Consider the following 18,290-nt stretch of genomic DNA (forward strand, 5'->3'; position numbering starts at 1 on the left):
TCCTATAAGGTTAGTATCACACCTCATGTAGTCTAGTCCATAGTCCTATAAGGTTAGTATCACACCTCATGTAGTCTAGTCCATAGTCCTATAAGGTTAGTATCACACCTCATGTAGTCTAGCCCATAGTCCTATAAGGTTAGTATCACACCTCATGTAGTCTAGCCCATAGTCCTATAAGGTTAGTATCACACCTCATGTAGTCTAGTCCATAGTCCTATAAGGTTAGTATCACACCTCATGTAGTCTAGCCCATAGTCCTATAAGGTTAGTATCACACCTCATGTAGTCTAGTCCATAGTCCTATATGTTTTAATAAGGTTAGTATCACACCTCATGTAGTCTAGCCCATAGTCCTATAAGGTTAGTATCACACCTCATGTAGTCTAGCCCATAGTCCTATAAGGTTAGTATCACACCTCATGTAGTCTAGCCCATAGTCCTATAAGGTTAGTATCACACCTCATGTAGTCTAGTCCATAGTCCTATAAGGTTAGTATCACACCTCATGTAGTCTAGCCCATAGGCCTATAAGGTTAGTATCACACCTCATGTAGTCTAGCCCATAGTCCTATAAGGTTAGTATCACACCTCATGTAGTCTAGCCCATAGTCCTATAAGGTTAGTATCACACCTCATGTAGTCTAGCCCGTAGTCCTATAAGGTTAGTATCACACCTCATGTAGTCTAGTCCATAGTCCTATAAGGTTAGTATCACACCTCATGTAGTCTAGCCCATAGTCCTATATGTTTTAATAAGGTTAGTATCACACCTCATGTAGTCTAGTCCATAGTCCTATAAGGTTAGTATCACACCTCATGTATCCTAGCCCATAGTCCTATATGTTTTAATAAGGTTAGTATCACACCTCATGTAGTCTAGTCCATAGTCCTATAAGGTTAGTTTCACACCTCATGTAGTCTAGCCCATAGTCCTATAAGGTTAGTATCACACCTCATGTAGTCTAGTCCATAGTCCTATAAGGTTAGTATCACACCTCATGTAGTCTAGCCCATAGTCCTATAAGGTTAGTATCACACCTCATGTAGTCTAGCCCATAGTCCTATAAGGTTAGTATCACACCTCATGTAGTCTAGTCCATAGTCCTATAAGGTTAGTATCACACCTCATGTAGTCTAGCCCATAGGCCTATAAGGTTAGTATCACACCTCATGTAGTCTAGCCCATAGTCCTATAAGGTTAGTATCACACCTCATGTAGTCTAGCCCATAGTCCTATAAGGTTAGTATCACACCTCATGTAGTCTAGCCCATAGTCCTATAAGGTTAGTATCACACCTCATGTAGTCTAGCCCATAGTCCTATAAGGTTAGTATCACACCTCTTGTAGTCTAGTCCATAGTCCTATAAGGTTAGTATCACACCTCATGTATCCTAGCCCATAGTCCTATATGTTTTAATAAGGTTAGTATCACACCTCATGTAGTCTAGTCCATAGTCCTATAAGGTTAGTATCACACCTCATGTAGTCTAGTCCATAGTCCTATAAGGTTAGTATCACACCTTATGTAGTCTAGTCCATATTCCTATATGTTTTAATAAGGTTAGTATCACACCTCATGTAGTCTAGTCCATAGTCCTATAAGGTTAGTATCACACCTCATGTAGTCTAGTCCATAGTCCTGTAAGGTTAGTATCACACCTCATGTAGTCTAGTCCATATGGTGTAGGTAGACTATATTACATGGATTTATTGTGAAGGTGTAGGTAGACTATATTACATGGATTTATTGTGATGGTGTAGGTAGACTATATTACATGGATTTATTGTGATGGTGTAGGTAGACTATATTACATGGATTTATTGTGATGGTGTAGACTATATTACATGGATTTATTGTGATGGTGTAGGTAGACTATATTACATGGATTTATTGTGATGGTGTAGACTATATTACATGGATTTATTATGATGGTGTAGGTAGACTATATTACATGGATTTATTGTGATGGTGTAGGTAGACTATATTACATGGATTAATTGTGATGGTGTAGACTATATTACATGGATTTATTGTGATGGTGTAGGCTATATTACATGGATTTATTGTGATGGTGTAGACTATATTACATGGATTTATTGTGATGGTGTAGGTAGACTATATTACATGGATTTATTGTGATGGTGTAGGTAGACTATATTACATGGATTTATTGTGATGGTGTAGGTAGACTATATTACATGGATTTATTGTGATGGTGTAGGTAGACTATATTACATGGATTTATTGTGATGGTGTAGACTATATTACATGGATTTATTGTGATGGTGTAGGTAGACTATATTACAAGGATTTATTGTGATGGTGTAGACTATATTACATGGATTTATTGTGATGGTGTAGGTAGACTATATTACGTGGATTTATTGTGATGGTGTAGACTATATTACATGGATTTATTGTGATGGTGTAGGTAGACTATATTACATGGATTTATTGTGATGGTGTAGGTAGACTATATTACATGGATTTATTGTGATGGTGTAGGCTATATTACATGGATTTATTGTGATGGTGTAGACTATATTACATGGATTTATTGTGAAGGTGTAGACTATATTACATGGATTTATTGTGATGGTGTAGACTATAGTACATGGATTTATTGTGATGGTGTAGACTATATTACATGGATTTACTGTGATGGTGTAGACTATATTACATGGATTTATTGTGATGGTGTAGGTAGACTATATTACATGGATTTATTGTGATGGTGTAGACTATATTACATGGATTTATTGTGATGGTGTAGACTATATTACATGGATTTATTGTGAAGGTGTAGACTATATTACATGGATTTATTGTGATGGTGTAGACTATATTACATGGATTTATTGTGAAGGTGTAGACTATATTACATGGATTTATTGTGAAGGTGTAGACTATATTACATGGATTTATTGTGATGGTGTAGGTAGACTATATTACATGGATTTATTGTGATGGTGTAGACTATATTACATGGATTTATTGTGATGGTGTAGGTAGACTATATTACATGGATTTATTGTGATGGTGTAGGTAGACTATATTACATGGATTTTTTGTGATGGTGTAGACTATATTACATGGATTTATTGTGATGGTGTAGACTATATTACATGGATTTATTGTGAAGGTGTAGACTATATTACATGGATTTATTGTGATGGTGTAGACTATATTACATGGATTTATTGTGATGGTGTAGACTATATTACATGGATTTATTGTGAAGGTGTAGACTATATTACATGGATTTATTGTGATGGTGTAGACTATAGTACATGGATTTATTGTGATGGTGTAGACTATATTACATGGATTTATTGTGATGGTGTAGACTTTAGTACATGGATTTATTGTGATGGTGTAGACTATATTACATGGATTTATTGTGATGGTGTAGGTAGACTATATTACATGGATTTATTGTGATGGTGTAGGTAGACTATATTACATGGATTTATTGTGATGGTGTAGGTAGACTATATTACATGGATTTATTGTGATGGTGTAGACTATATTACATGGATTTATTGTGATGGTGTAGACTATATTACATGGATTTATTGTGATGGTGTAGACTATAGTACATGGATTTATTGTGATGGTGTAGACTATATTACATGGATTTATTGTGATGGTGTAGGTAGACTATATTACATGGATTTATTGTGATGGTGTAGACTATATTACATGGATTTATTGTGATGGTGTAGACTATATTACATGGATTTATTGTGAAGGTGTAGACTATATTACATGGATTTATTGTGATGGTGTAGACTATAGTACATGGATTTATTGTGATGGTGTAGACTATATTACATGGATTTATTGTGATGGTGTAGACTATAGTACATGGATTTATTGTGATGGTGTAGACTATATTACATGGATTTATTGTGATGGTGTAGACTATATTACATGGATTTATTGTGATGGTGTAGACTATAGTACATGGATTTATTGTGATGGTGTAGGTAGACTATATTACATGGATTTATTGTGATGGTGTAGGTAGACTATATTACATGGATTTATTGTGATGGTGTAGACTATATTACATGGATTTATTGTGATGGTGTAGACTATAGTACATGGATTTATTGTGATGGTGTAGGTAGACTATATTACATGGATTTATTGTGATGGTGTAGGTAGACTATATTACATGGATTTATTGTGATGGTGTAGACTATATTACATGGATTTATTGTGATGGTGTAGACTATATTACATGGATTTATTGTGATGGTGTAGACTATACTACATGGATTTATTGTGATGGTGTAGACTATATTACATGGATTTATTGTGATGGTGTAGGTAGACTATATTACATGGATTTATTGTGATGGTGTAGGTAGACTATATTACATAGATGTATTGTGATGGTGTAGACTATATTACATGGATTTATTGTGATGGTGTAGACTATAGTACATGGATTTATTGTGATGGTGTAGGTAGACTATATTACATGGATTTATTGTGATGGTGTAGGTAGACTATATTACATGGATTTATTGTGATGGTGTAGGTAGACTATATTACATGGATTTATTGTGATGGTATAGGTAGACTATATTACATGGATTTATTGTGATGGTGTAGACTATATTACATTGATTTATTGTGATGGCGTAGACTATATTACATTGATTTATTGTGATGGTATAGGTAGACTATATTACATGGATTTATTGTGATGGTGTAGACTATATTACATTGATTTATTGTGATGGTGTAGACTATATTACATTGATTTATTGTGATGGTGTAGACTATAGTACATGGATTTATTGTGATGGTGTAGACTATATTACATTGATTTATTGTGATGGTGTAGGTAGACTATATTACATTGATTTATTGTGATGGTGTAGGTAGACTATATTACATGGATTTATTGTGATGGTGTAGGTAGACTATATTACATTGATTTATTGTGATGGTGTAGACTATATTACATTGATTTATTGTGATGGTGTAGACTATATTACATTGATTTATTGTGATGGTGTAGACTATATTACATGGATTTATTGTGATGGTGTAGACTATATTACATTGATTTATTGTGAAGGTGTAGACTATATTACATGGATTTATTGTGATGGTATAGGTAGACTATATTACATTGATTTATTGTGATGGTGTAGACTATATTACATGGATTTATTGTGATGGCGTAGACTATAGTACATTGATTTATTGTGATGGTGTAGGTAGACTATATTACATGGATTTATTGTGATGGTGTAGACTATATTACATTGATTTATTGTGATGGTGTAGACTATATTACATGGATTTATTGTGATGGTGTAGACTATATTACATGGATTTATTGTGATGGTGTAGACTATATTACATGGATTTATTGTGATGGTGTAGACTATACTACATGGATTTATTGTGATGGTGTAGACTATATTACATGGATTTATTGTGATGGTGTAGGTAGACTATATTACATGGATTTATTGTGATGGTGTAGGTAGACTATATTACATAGATGTATTGTGATGGTGTAGACTATATTACATGGATTTATTGTGATGGTGTAGACTATAGTACATGGATTTATTGTGATGGTGTAGGTAGACTATATTACATGGATTTATTGTGATGGTGTAGGTAGACTATATTACATGGATTTATTGTGATGGTGTAGGTAGACTATATTACATGGATTTATTGTGATGGTATAGGTAGACTATATTACATGGATTTATTGTGATGGTGTAGACTATATTACATTGATTTATTGTGATGGCGTAGACTATATTACATTGATTTATTGTGATGGTATAGGTAGACTATATTACATGGATTTATTGTGATGGTGTAGACTATATTACATTGATTTATTGTGATGGTGTAGACTATATTACATTGATTTATTGTGATGGTGTAGACTATAGTACATTGATTTATTGTGATGGTGTAGGTAGACTATATTACATGGATTTATTGTGATGGTGTAGACTATATTACATTGATTTATTGTGATGGTGTAGACTATATTACATGGATTTATTGTGATGGTGTAGGCTATATTACATTGATTTATTGTGATGGCGTAGACTATATTACATGGATTTATTGTGATGGCGTAGACTATATTACATGGATTTATTGTGATGGCGTAGGTAGACTATATTACATGGATTTATTGTGATGGCGTAGGTAGACTATATTACATTGATTTATTGTGATGGCGTAGGTAGACTATATTACATGGATTTATTGTGATGGCGTAGGTAGACTATATTACATGGATTTATTGTGATGGCGTAGGTAGACTATATTACATTGATTTATTGTGATGGCGTAGACTATATTACATTGATTTATTGTGATGGCGTAGGTAGACTATATTACATTGATTTATTGTGATGGCGTAGGTAGACTATATTACATTGATTTATTGTGATGGCGTAGACTATATTACATGGATTTATTGTGATGGTGTAGACTATATTACATTGATTTATTGTGATGGCGTAGACTATATTACATGGATTTATTGTGATGGTGTAGACTATATTACATTGATTTATTGTGATGGTGTAGACTATATTACATGGATTTATTGTGATGGCGTAGACTATATTACATTGATTTATTGTGATGGCGTAGACTATATTACATTGATTTATTGTGATGGCGTAGGTAGACTATATTACATGGATTTATTGTGATGGCGTAGGTAGACTATATTACATTGATTTATTGTGATGGCGTAGACTATATTACATTGATTTATTGTGATGGTGTAGACTATATTACATTGATTTATTGTGATGGTGTAGACTATAGTACATGGATTTATTGTGATGGTGTAGACTATATTACATGGATTTATTGTGATGGTGTAGGTAGACTATATTACATGGATTTATTGTGATGGTGTAGACTATATTACATTGATTTATTGTGATGGCGTAGGTAGACTATAGTACATGGATTTATTGTGATGGTGTAGACTATATTACATTGATTTATTGTGATGGTGTAGACTATAGTACATGGATTTATTGTGATGGTGTAGACTATATTACATGGATTTATTGTGATGGTGTAGGTAGACTATATTACATGGATTTATTGTGATGGTGTAGACTATATTACATTGATTTATTGTGATGGCGTAGGTAGACTATAGTACATGGATTTATTGTGATGGTGTAGACTATATTACATTGATTTATTGTGATGGCGTAGACTATAGTACATTGATTTATTGTGATGGCGTAGACTATATTACATGGATTTATTGTGATGGTGTAGACTATATTACATGGATTTATTGTGATGGTGTAGACTATATTACATGGATTTATTGTGATGGCGTAGACTATATTACATGGATTTATTGTGATGGCGTAGACTATATTACATTGATTTATTGTGATGGTGTAGACTATATTACATGGATTTATTGTGATGGCGTAGACTATATTACATGGATTTATTGTGATGGCGTAGACTATATTACATTGATTTATTGTGATGGTGTAGACTATATTACATTGATTTATTGTGATGGCGTAGGTAGACTATAGTACATGGATTTATTGTGATGGTGTAGACTATATTACATTGATTTATTGTGATGGTGTAGACTATAGTACATGGATTTATTGTGATGGTGTAGACTATATTACATGGATTTATTGTGATGGTGTAGGTAGACTATATTACATGGATTTATTGTGATGGTGTAGACTATATTACATTGATTTATTGTGATGGCGTAGGTAGACTATAGTACATGGATTTATTGTGATGGTGTAGACTATATTACATTGATTTATTGTGATGGCGTAGACTATAGTACATTGATTTATTGTGATGGCGTAGACTATATTACATGGATTTATTGTGATGGTGTAGACTATATTACATGGATTTATTGTGATGGTGTAGACTATATTACATGGATTTATTGTGATGGCGTAGACTATATTACATGGATTTATTGTGATGGCGTAGACTATATTACATTGATTTATTGTGATGGTGTAGACTATATTACATGGATTTATTGTGATGGCGTAGACTATATTACATGGATTTATTGTGATGGCGTAGACTATATTACATTGATTTATTGTGATGGTGTAGACTATATTACATTGATTTATTGTGATGGTGTAGGTAGACTATATTACATGGATTTATTGTGATGGCGTAGACTATATTACATGGATTTATTGTGATGGCGTAGACTATATTACATTGATTTATTGTGATGGTGTAGACTATAGTACATGGATTTATTGTGATGGTGTAGACTATATTACATTGATTTATTGTGATGGTGTAGACTATATTACATGGATTTATTGTGATGGTGTAGACTATATTACATGGATTTATTGTGATGGTGTAGACTATAGTACATGGATTTATTGTGATGGTGTAGACTATATTACATGGATTTATTGTGATGGTGTAGACTATATTACATGGATTTATTGTGATGGTGTAGACTATAGTACATGGATTTATTGTGATGGTGTAGACTATAGTACATGGATTTATTGTGATGGTGTAGACTATATTACATGGATTTATTGAGATGGTGTAGACTATATTACATGTATTTATTGTGATGGTGTAGACTATAGTACATGGATTTATTGTGATGGTGTAGACTATATTACATGGATTTATTGTGATGGCGTAGACTATATTACATGGATTTATTGTGATGGTGTAGACTATAGTACATGGATTTATTGTGATGGTGTAGACTATATTACATTGATTTATTGTGATGGTGTAGACTATATTACATGGATTTATTGTGATGGTGTAGACTATATTACATGGATTTACTGTGATGGTGTAGACTATATTACATGGATTTATTGTGATGGTGTAGTCTATATTACATTGATTTATTGTGATGGTGTAGACTATATTACATGGATTTATTGTGATGGCGTAGACTATATTACATGGATTTATTGTGATGGTGTAGACTATAGTACATGGATTTATTGTGATGGTGTAGACTATATTACATTGATTTATTGTGATGGTGTAGACTATATTACATGGATTTATTGTGATGGTGTAGACTATATTACATGGATTTACTGTGATGGTGTAGACTATATTACATGGATTTATTGTGATGGTGTAGACTATATTACATGGATTTATTGTGATGGTGTAGGTAGACTATATTACATGGATTTATTGTGATGGTGTAGACTATATTACATGGATTTATGGTGATGGTGTAGACTATATTACATGGATTTATTGTGATGGTGTAGACTATATTACATGGATTTATTGTGATGGTGTAGACTATATTACATGGATTTATTGTGATGGCGTAGACTATATTACATGGATTTACTGTGATGGTGTAGACTATATTACATGGATTTATTGTGATGGTGTAGACTATATTACATGGATTTATTGTGATGGTGTAGACTATATTACATGGATTTATGGTGATGGTGTAGACTATATTACATGGATTTATTGTGATGGTGTAGACTATATTACATGGATTTATTGTGATGGTGTAGACTATATTACATGGATTTATTGTGATGGTGTAGACTATATTACATGGATTTATTGTGATGGTGTAGACTATATTACATGGATTTATTGTGATGGTGTAGACTATAGTACATGGATTTACTGTGATGGTGTAGACTATAGTACATGGATTTACTGTGATGGTGTAGACTATAGTACATGGATTTATTGTGATGGTGTAGGCTATATTACATGGATTTATTGTGATGGTGTAGACTATATTACATGGATTTATTGTGATGGTGTAGACTATATTACATGGATTTATTGTGATGGTGTAGACTATATTACATGGATTTATTGTGATGGTGTAGACTATATTACATGGATTTATTGTGATGGTGTAGACTATATTACATGGATTTATTGTGATGGTGTAGACTATATTACATGGATTTATTGTGATGGTGTAGACTATATTACATGGATTTATTGTGATGGTGTAGACTATATTACATGGATTTATTGTGATGGTGTAGACTATATTACATGGATTTATTGTGATGGTGTAGACTATAGTACATTGATTTATTGTGATGGTGTAGACTATAGTACATTGATTTATTGTGATGGTGTAGACTATATTACATGGATTTATTGTGATGGTGTAGACTATATTACATGTATTTATTGTGATGGTGTAGACTATATTACATGGATTTATTGTGATGGTGTAGACTATAGTACATTGATTTATTGTGATGGTGTATATTAAATAGATTTTTGTAAATGTAGATGTTCCAAAGGTCTGCATTAGTGGAGATGCTAAATGTGTTTATCTTAATTAACCGTCAATTACTGTGAGACCGACAGTTATTTGCTTGACAATCACTGGCTGACAACATTTTGTGACGGTCACAACCCTACTGACGACCTCCCTATAAGCTGTCTCATCGTCGTTGGTGATCAGGCCTACCATCGTCGTGTCGTCAGCAAACTTAAGGATGGTGTTGGAGGCGTGCCTGGCCACGCAGTCGTGGGTGAACAGGGAATACAGGAGGGGACTAAGTACACACCCCTGCGGGGCCCCCGTGTTGAGTATCAGCGTGGTGGAGGTGTTGTTGCCTACCCTCACCACCTGGGGTCGGCCAATCAGGAAGTCCAGAATCCAGTTGCAGAGGGAGGTGTTTAGAACCAGGGTCCTTAGCTTAGTGATACGTTTTTTTGGGCATTATGGTGTTGAACGCTAAGCTGTAGTCAATGAATAGCATTCTCACATAGGTGTTCTTTCTGTCCAGGTGGGAAAGGGCAGTGTGGAGTGCAATAGAGATTGTGTCATCTGTGGATCTGTTGGGGCGGTATGCAAATTAGAGTGTGTCCAGGTTGTTTTGGATGATGGTGTTGATGTGAGCCGTGACCAGCCTTTCAAAGCACTTCATGGCTACAGATGTGAGTGCTACAGGGTGGTAGTCATTTTGACAGGTTACTTTGGTGTTCTTGGGTACAGGGACTATGGTGATCTGCTTGAAACATGTAGGTATTACAGACTGGTTGGGGTGTAGTCTAATGTTGGATGTTGTCTAAGGGTTGTTGTACTGTTGTGTTGTAGGGGAGAAGAGGAGACTTTGGGCCAATGGGGACCCCGGGAACAGACGGAGTTAAAGGAGACAAGGTATGGCACACACACTCTCTCACACTCTCTCTCACTCTCTCTCTCTCTCTCTCTCTCTCTCTCTCTCTCTCTCTCTCTCTCTCTCTCTCTCTCTCACACACACACACACACACTCTCACACACCCTACCTCCTGTTATTTTGTTGTATGTGTGTGTGTGTTTCAGGGCGAGGCAGGACCTGAGGGGCTGAGAGGACTACCAGGTGAAGTAGGAAACAAAGGAACCAAGGGAGACAACGGACTCCCAGGGCCACGCGGGCTCCCCGGAACTTCAGGAGCGGCAGGGAAGAACGTAGGTCACAGATCATAGCTTCACCAGTCTGATCACAATGTCTGTGTGGAGGGGGATTCTTGAGTTGTTGGGTTTCTGTGTGTGTGTGTGTGTGTGTGTGTACATGTTGGTTACACGGTCATGTTACTACGTTATGGTGATAAGGTGGCCATGTACAGTAACCATGGTGATATTGCTATGGTAACTACATTCTGTGTAACAGGGTACCCGTGGCGACCCTGGTGATGCTGGACCCAGAGGAGACCCCGGCCTTCCAGGACTAAAGGTGTGTGGCTATCATCATTGGATATTTGAGTGTTCGTCTGGTTAATCTGAGACTCAGCGATACTGTTGCTACGATAGGATGAACTGCAGCGATGAGTATGATGCAAGACGTGGCACTCTCAACGTACGTGTGTACGGGTTCTCTGTGCTGCAACATGATAGTTGTGGGACCAAAACAGCAGAGAAGTTTTAGCTTCACCCTTCACTATCTTGTAGTTTTTTGTGTAACCCTGGTATAGCTGTTGACTTCATACGTGGCTGACTACTGTTAATGTGACTGTTTTACTGTGTTGTAATTGATTATTTTATCTCTGTGCTGCATGCTTGCTTGATTGATATGTGTGCTGATTGATTGATCTCTGTGCTGCTGTAGGGTGACGTTGGAAGAGCTGGCTTCAGTTACCCAGGACCAAGAGGACCAACGGTAAACACACACACATTAGCAGAGTAACGCCTTCCCTGACACACAGTCTGACCTCTGACCTGTGTGTGTTTGCAGGGAGATCGCGGGGAGAAGGGCGGCCCAGGGCCCAGAGGAGGCAGAGGAGACTGTGGCCCCAAGGGAGGACCAGGGGGAAAGGGAACCTCTGGAGAGGAGGGAGAACCAGGGCCTCAGGGAGAACCTGGATTCAGAGGACCAAGAGGAGTGGGTGGACGAGATGTACGTAGACACACACATACCTACAGTACCTGCACACCGTGGGTGGGTGGGTGGGTGGGTGGGTGAGTGAGTGAGTGTGTGAGTGAGTGAGTGTGTGAGTGTGTGAGTGAGTGTGTGAGTGAGTGAGTGAGTGAGTGAGTGTGTGAGTGTGTGTGTGAGTGAGTGGGTGGGTGGGTGGGTGGGTGGGTGGGTGGTTGGGTGGGTGGGTGGGTGGGTGGGTGGGTGGGTGGGTGGGTGAGTGAGTGAGTGAGTGAGTGTGTGAGTGAGTGTGTGAGTGTGTGAGTGAGTGTGTGAGTGAGTGAGTGAGTGAGTGAGTGAGTGAGTGTGTGAGTGAGTGTGTGAGTGAGTGTGTTATAATCTGTATATGAAAGCATCTCTTTTCTCTCTACAGGGAGATCCAGGTCCCGAGGGAGACCCCGGCCTCACAGTAAGAACCTCTATCCCTCTTTATCATCCCTCTATCCCTCTATGATCATCCCTCTATGATCATCCCTCTATGATCATCCCTCTTGGATCATCCCTCTATATCAGCCATCTTTGATCATCCCTCTATCCCTCTATATCAGCCATCTTTGATCATCCCTCTATCCCTCTATATCATCCATCTTTGATCATCCCTCTAACCCTCTATGATCATCCATCTTTGATCATCCCTCTATATCATCCTTCTATGATCATCCCTCTATGATCATCCCTCTATGATCATCCATCTTTGATCATCCCTCTATCCCTCTTTGATCATCCCTCTATGATCATCCCTCTAACCCTCTTTGATCATCCCTCTTTGCTCATCCCTCCATCCCTCTTTGATCATCCCTCTATCCCTCTTTGATCATCCCTCTATCCCTCTTTGATCATCCCTCTATCCCTCTTTGATCATCCCTCTAGCCCTCTTTGATCATCCCTATTTGATCATCCCTCTTTGATCATCCCTCCATCCCTCTTTGATCATCCCTCTATCCCTCTTTGATCATCCCTCTATCCCTCTTTGATCATCCCTCTATTCCTCTTTGATCATCCATATTTGATCATCCCTCCATCCCTCTTTGATCATCCCTCTATCCCTCTTTGATCATCCCTCTTTGGTCATCCCTCTTTGATCATCCCTCCATCCCTCTTTGATCATCCCTCCATCCCTCTTTGATCATCCCTCCATCCCTCTTTGATCATCCCTCTATCCCTCTTTGATCATCCCTCCATCCCTCTATCCCTCTTTGATCTTCCCTCTATCCCTCTATGACAATCCCTCTATCCCTCTTTGATCATCCCTCTATCCCTCTATGATCATCCCTCCATCCCTCTTTGATCATCCCTCCATCCCTCTTTGATCATCCCTCCATCCCTCTTTGATCATCCCTCCATCCCTCTTTGATCATCCCTCTATCCCTCTATGATCATCCCTCTATCCCTCTTTGGTCATCCCTCTTTGATCATCCCTCCTTGATCATCCCTCTAACCCTCTTTGATCATCCCTCTTTGGTCATCCCTCTTTGATCATCCCTCCTTGATCATCCCTCTAACCCTCTTTGATCATCCCTCTATCCCTCTATATCATCCATCTTTGATCATCCCTCTATCCCTCTATGATCATCCCTCTTTGATCATCCCTCTAAGATCATCTATCTTTGATCATCCCTCTATATCATCCCTCTATGATCATCTATCTTTGATCATCCCTCTAAACCCTCTATGATCATCCCTCTTTGATCATCCCTCTAACCCTATTTGATCATCCCTCTATCCCTATTTGATCATCGCTATATGATCATCCCTCTTTGATCATCTCTCCATCCCTCTTTGATCATCCCTCCATCCCTCTTTGATCATCCCTCTATCCCTCTTTGATCATCCCTCCATCCCTCTTTGATCATCCCTCTATCCCTCTTTGATCATCCCTCTATCCCTCTATGATCATCCCTCTATCCCTCTATGATCATCCCTATTTGATCATCCCTCTATCCCTATTTGATCATCGCTATATGATCATCCCTCTTTGATCATCCCTCTATCCCTCTATGATCATCCCTCTATCCCTCTGTGATCATCCCTCTTTGATCATCCCTCTATGATCATCCCTCTATCATTCCTTTATCTCTCCATCACTCCAGCCTGGAGTCAAGAGGTCAGAGAAAGGTCATGTGGTGTCATGTGATGTTTTCATTGTAGGAATGTGATGTCATGAACTACATCAGAGAGACCTGCGGCTGCTGTGGTGAGTAAATTATATTTGTCACATGCGCCGAATACAACAGGTGTAGTAGACCTTACTGTGAAATGGTTACTACAAGCCCTTAACCAACAATGCAGTTCAAGACACACACACACACATGGACAGACACACAGACAGACAGACAGACAGACAGACAGACAGACAGACAGACAGACAGACAGACAGACGCACACACACAGACCAACACACTGTTAACTCATGTAACCCTGTACTGTGTTGTCCGTGCAGACTGTGAGAAGCGGTGTGGGGCGCTGGACATCGTGTTTGTGATTGACAGCTCAGAGTCAGTGGGTCTCGCCAACTTCACTCTGGAGAAGAACTTTGTGATCAACACCATCAACAGACTGGGATCCATGGCCAAGGACCCCAACTCAGAGACAGGTACAACACATTACAGATTCTAATGCCCAGGTAACTAAAAATTATGTTGAATACTGAGTTCTTGCTCATTCAACCATACTAATACCCCCCAGGTACCAGAGTGGGGGTGGTCCAGTACAGTCACAGTGGAACCTTCCAGGCCATCAGGCTCAATGACTCCAAGATCGACTCACTGTCTGCCTTCAAGGTAATATAATAGTAACAATAACAATAATAACAATAACCATAATAATGATGATAGTGATATAAATAACAATAATAATAACCATAATAATAATAACAATAATAATGATGATAGTGATATAAATAACAATAATAATAACCATAATAATAATAACCATAATAATGATGATAGTGATATAAATAACAATAATAACCATAATAATAATAACAATAATAATGATGATAGTGATATAAATAACAATAATAACCATAATAATGATGATAGTGATATAAATAACAATAATAACCATAATAATAATAACAATAATAATTATGATAGTAATAACAACAATAATAACAATAATAAATAATAATAGTAATAATAACAATAATAATGACACTAAAACACAAATAATAATAGCAGTAATAATAACAATAATAAATAACAATAATAATGATGATAGTGATAATAATAAAACAATAATAATGATGATAGTGATAATAATAATAATAAAAACAAAAATAACAATAATAATAAACCTATAATATTAATAACACCAATAATAAAACTAATAATACTAATAACAATAATAATACAACTATAATAATAAATATACTAATAATACTAATAACAATAATAATAAAACTATAATAATAAATATACTAATAATACTAATAACAATAATAATAAACCTATAATATTAATAACACCAATAATAAAACTAATAATACTAATAACAATAATAATACAACTATAATAATAAATATACTACTACTAATAACAATAATAATAAAACTATAATAATAAATATACTACTACTAATAACAATAAAACGATCATAATAATAACAATAACAAGAATAATAAATAATAATAACAACAATAACATTAATAATATGTGACTCCCTGTCTGCCTTCAAGGTATTTGGAGTGACACGCACATGTTTAACATTACCTAACACCTGAAGACTTGCATTAGCTCCCAGGCTAATGCCTAGGCTTTAGCTCAGCGTGCTAACAGTCTTCTGTTGTGCAGATCACCAGAGTTTGACCTTGGAACCCAGTCTGTGACATAAACACACCCACCCTCCCACCCTCTGCCTGACTGTAGACTTGAATTAGCTGCCCAAACTAATTACTAGGCTGTAGCTCAGTGGGCTAACACCCTCCCACCCTCTGTCTGACTGTAGACTTGAATTAGCTGCCCAAACTAATTACTAGGCTGTAGATCAGTGGGCTAACACCCTCCCACCCTCTGTCTGACTGTAGACTTGAATTAGCTGCCCAAACTAATGACTAGGCTGTAGCTCAGTGGGCTAACACCCTCCCACCCTCTGTCTGTATGTAGGATGCAGTGAAGCGTCTGGAGTGGATAGCCGGGGGGACCTGGACCCCGTCAGCGCTGAAATACGCCTACGACCACCTGATCAAAGACAGTCGCAGAGCTAAAGCCAACGTCACCGTGGTGGTCATCACAGACGGACGGTTTGACCCCAGGGACGACGACTCACTGCTCACATACCTCTGCAGGTAGCTGACCGGGAGAGGGGTTGTCTGGGATATGTTTTATCAACTGTTCTTACTGACGATTTGTTTGTGTGTGTGTGTGTGTGTGTGTGTGTGTGTGTGTGTGTGTGTGTGTGTGTGTGTGTGTGTGTGTGTGTGTGTGTGTGTGTGTGTGTGTGTGTGTGTGAGCAGCGACCCCAGTGTGGACGTGAGCGCTATAGGTATAGGGGACATGTTTGACCAGATAGAGGAGAATGAGAGCCTGAAGAGTATAGCCTGTCAGAGAGACGGTAGGGTGCTGGGGATGAGGCGCTTCGCTGATCTGGTGGCAGAGGAGTTCATCGACAAGATAGAGACCGTGCTCTGCCCAGGTACACACACACACACCTACAGTATGTACACACACACACACCTACAGTATGTACACACACACCTACAGTATGTACACACACAGACCTACAGTATGTACACACACACACCTACAGTATGTACACACACACACCTACAGTATGTACACACACACACACCTACAGTATCATCACACACACACACCTACAGTATGTACACACACACACCTACAGTATGTACACACACACACACCTACAGTATGTACACACACACACCTACAGTATGTACACACACACACCTACAGTATGTACACACACACACCTACAGTATGTACACACACACACAGTCTTTTATAACTAACCTTGTCCGATTCAAAATTATATTTTCCCTAACCCTTAACCCTAACTCTAACCCCAAAACCTGGCCCTGACCCTAACCATAGCTCCTAACCCTAACTCTTAACCCTAAACCTAACCCTGACCCTAACCATAGCTCCTAACACTAAAACTAACCCTAAAACTAACCCCTAAACCTAATTCTAACCTTAACCCTAAACCCCCTATAAATATAATTTAACCTTGTGGGAACCAACAACATGTCCCCAGTTGGTCAAAATGTCTGTTAGTTTGCTATTCTAGTGGGGACCAACAACATGTCCCCAGTTGGTCAAAATGTCTGTTAGTTTGCTATTCTAGTGGGGACCAACAACATGTCACCAGTTGGTCAAAATGTCTGTTAGTTTGCTATTCTAGTGGGGACCAACAACATGTCACCAGTTGGTCAAAATGTCTGTTAGTTTGCTATTCTAGTGGGGACCAACAACATGTCACCAGTTGGTCAAAATGTCTGTTAGTTTGCTATTCTAGTGGGGACCAACAACATGTCACCAGTTGGTCAAAATGTCTGTTAGTTTATTATTCTAGTGGGGACCAACAACATGTCCCCAGTTGGTCAAAATGTCTGTTAGTTTGCTATTCTAGTGGGGACCAACAACATGTCCCCAGTTGGTCAAAATGTCTGTTAGTTTGCTATTCTAGTGGGGACCAACATGTCCTCAGTTGGACAAAATGTCTGTTAGTTTACTATTCTAGTGGGGATATCTTTAGTTTAGTTAAACATACCAAAAGTCAGACCAAAGGACAGAATTCCACCGGTCTAATGTCTATTGCTTGTGTTTCTTGACCCAAGCAAGTCTTTTCTTATTATTGGTGTCCTTTAGTGGTGGTTTCTTTGCAGCAATTCGAC

At 37.5% G+C, this 18,290-nt stretch overlaps 1 protein-coding gene across 2 annotated transcripts in view; it reads left to right on the forward strand.

The window, feature by feature from the left end:
- LOC139387371 (collagen alpha-2(VI) chain-like) overlaps nt 1–18,290 on the forward strand; it is an 87,610-nt gene that overhangs the window by 45,219 nt on the left and 24,101 nt on the right. For both annotated transcript variants that reach the window (XM_071133507.1, XM_071133508.1), the window contains exons 15-25: nt 11,140–11,202; nt 11,368–11,493; nt 11,696–11,758; nt 12,131–12,181; nt 12,257–12,418; nt 12,810–12,845; nt 14,585–14,630; nt 14,877–15,029; nt 15,122–15,216; nt 16,540–16,721; nt 16,890–17,068. In XM_071133507.1, coding sequence (XP_070989608.1) covers nt 11,140–11,202; nt 11,368–11,493; nt 11,696–11,758; nt 12,131–12,181; nt 12,257–12,418; nt 12,810–12,845; nt 14,585–14,630; nt 14,877–15,029; nt 15,122–15,216; nt 16,540–16,721; nt 16,890–17,068 — 1,156 coding nt within the window. The remainder of the gene's footprint in view (nt 1–11,139; nt 11,203–11,367; nt 11,494–11,695; nt 11,759–12,130; nt 12,182–12,256; nt 12,419–12,809; nt 12,846–14,584; nt 14,631–14,876; nt 15,030–15,121; nt 15,217–16,539; nt 16,722–16,889; nt 17,069–18,290) is intronic.

This window comes from Oncorhynchus clarkii, chromosome 28 (genome assembly GCF_045791955.1).
Source record: "Oncorhynchus clarkii lewisi isolate Uvic-CL-2024 chromosome 28, UVic_Ocla_1.0, whole genome shotgun sequence".
In the NCBI taxonomy this organism is placed as follows: Eukaryota; Metazoa; Chordata; class Actinopteri; order Salmoniformes; family Salmonidae; genus Oncorhynchus; species Oncorhynchus clarkii.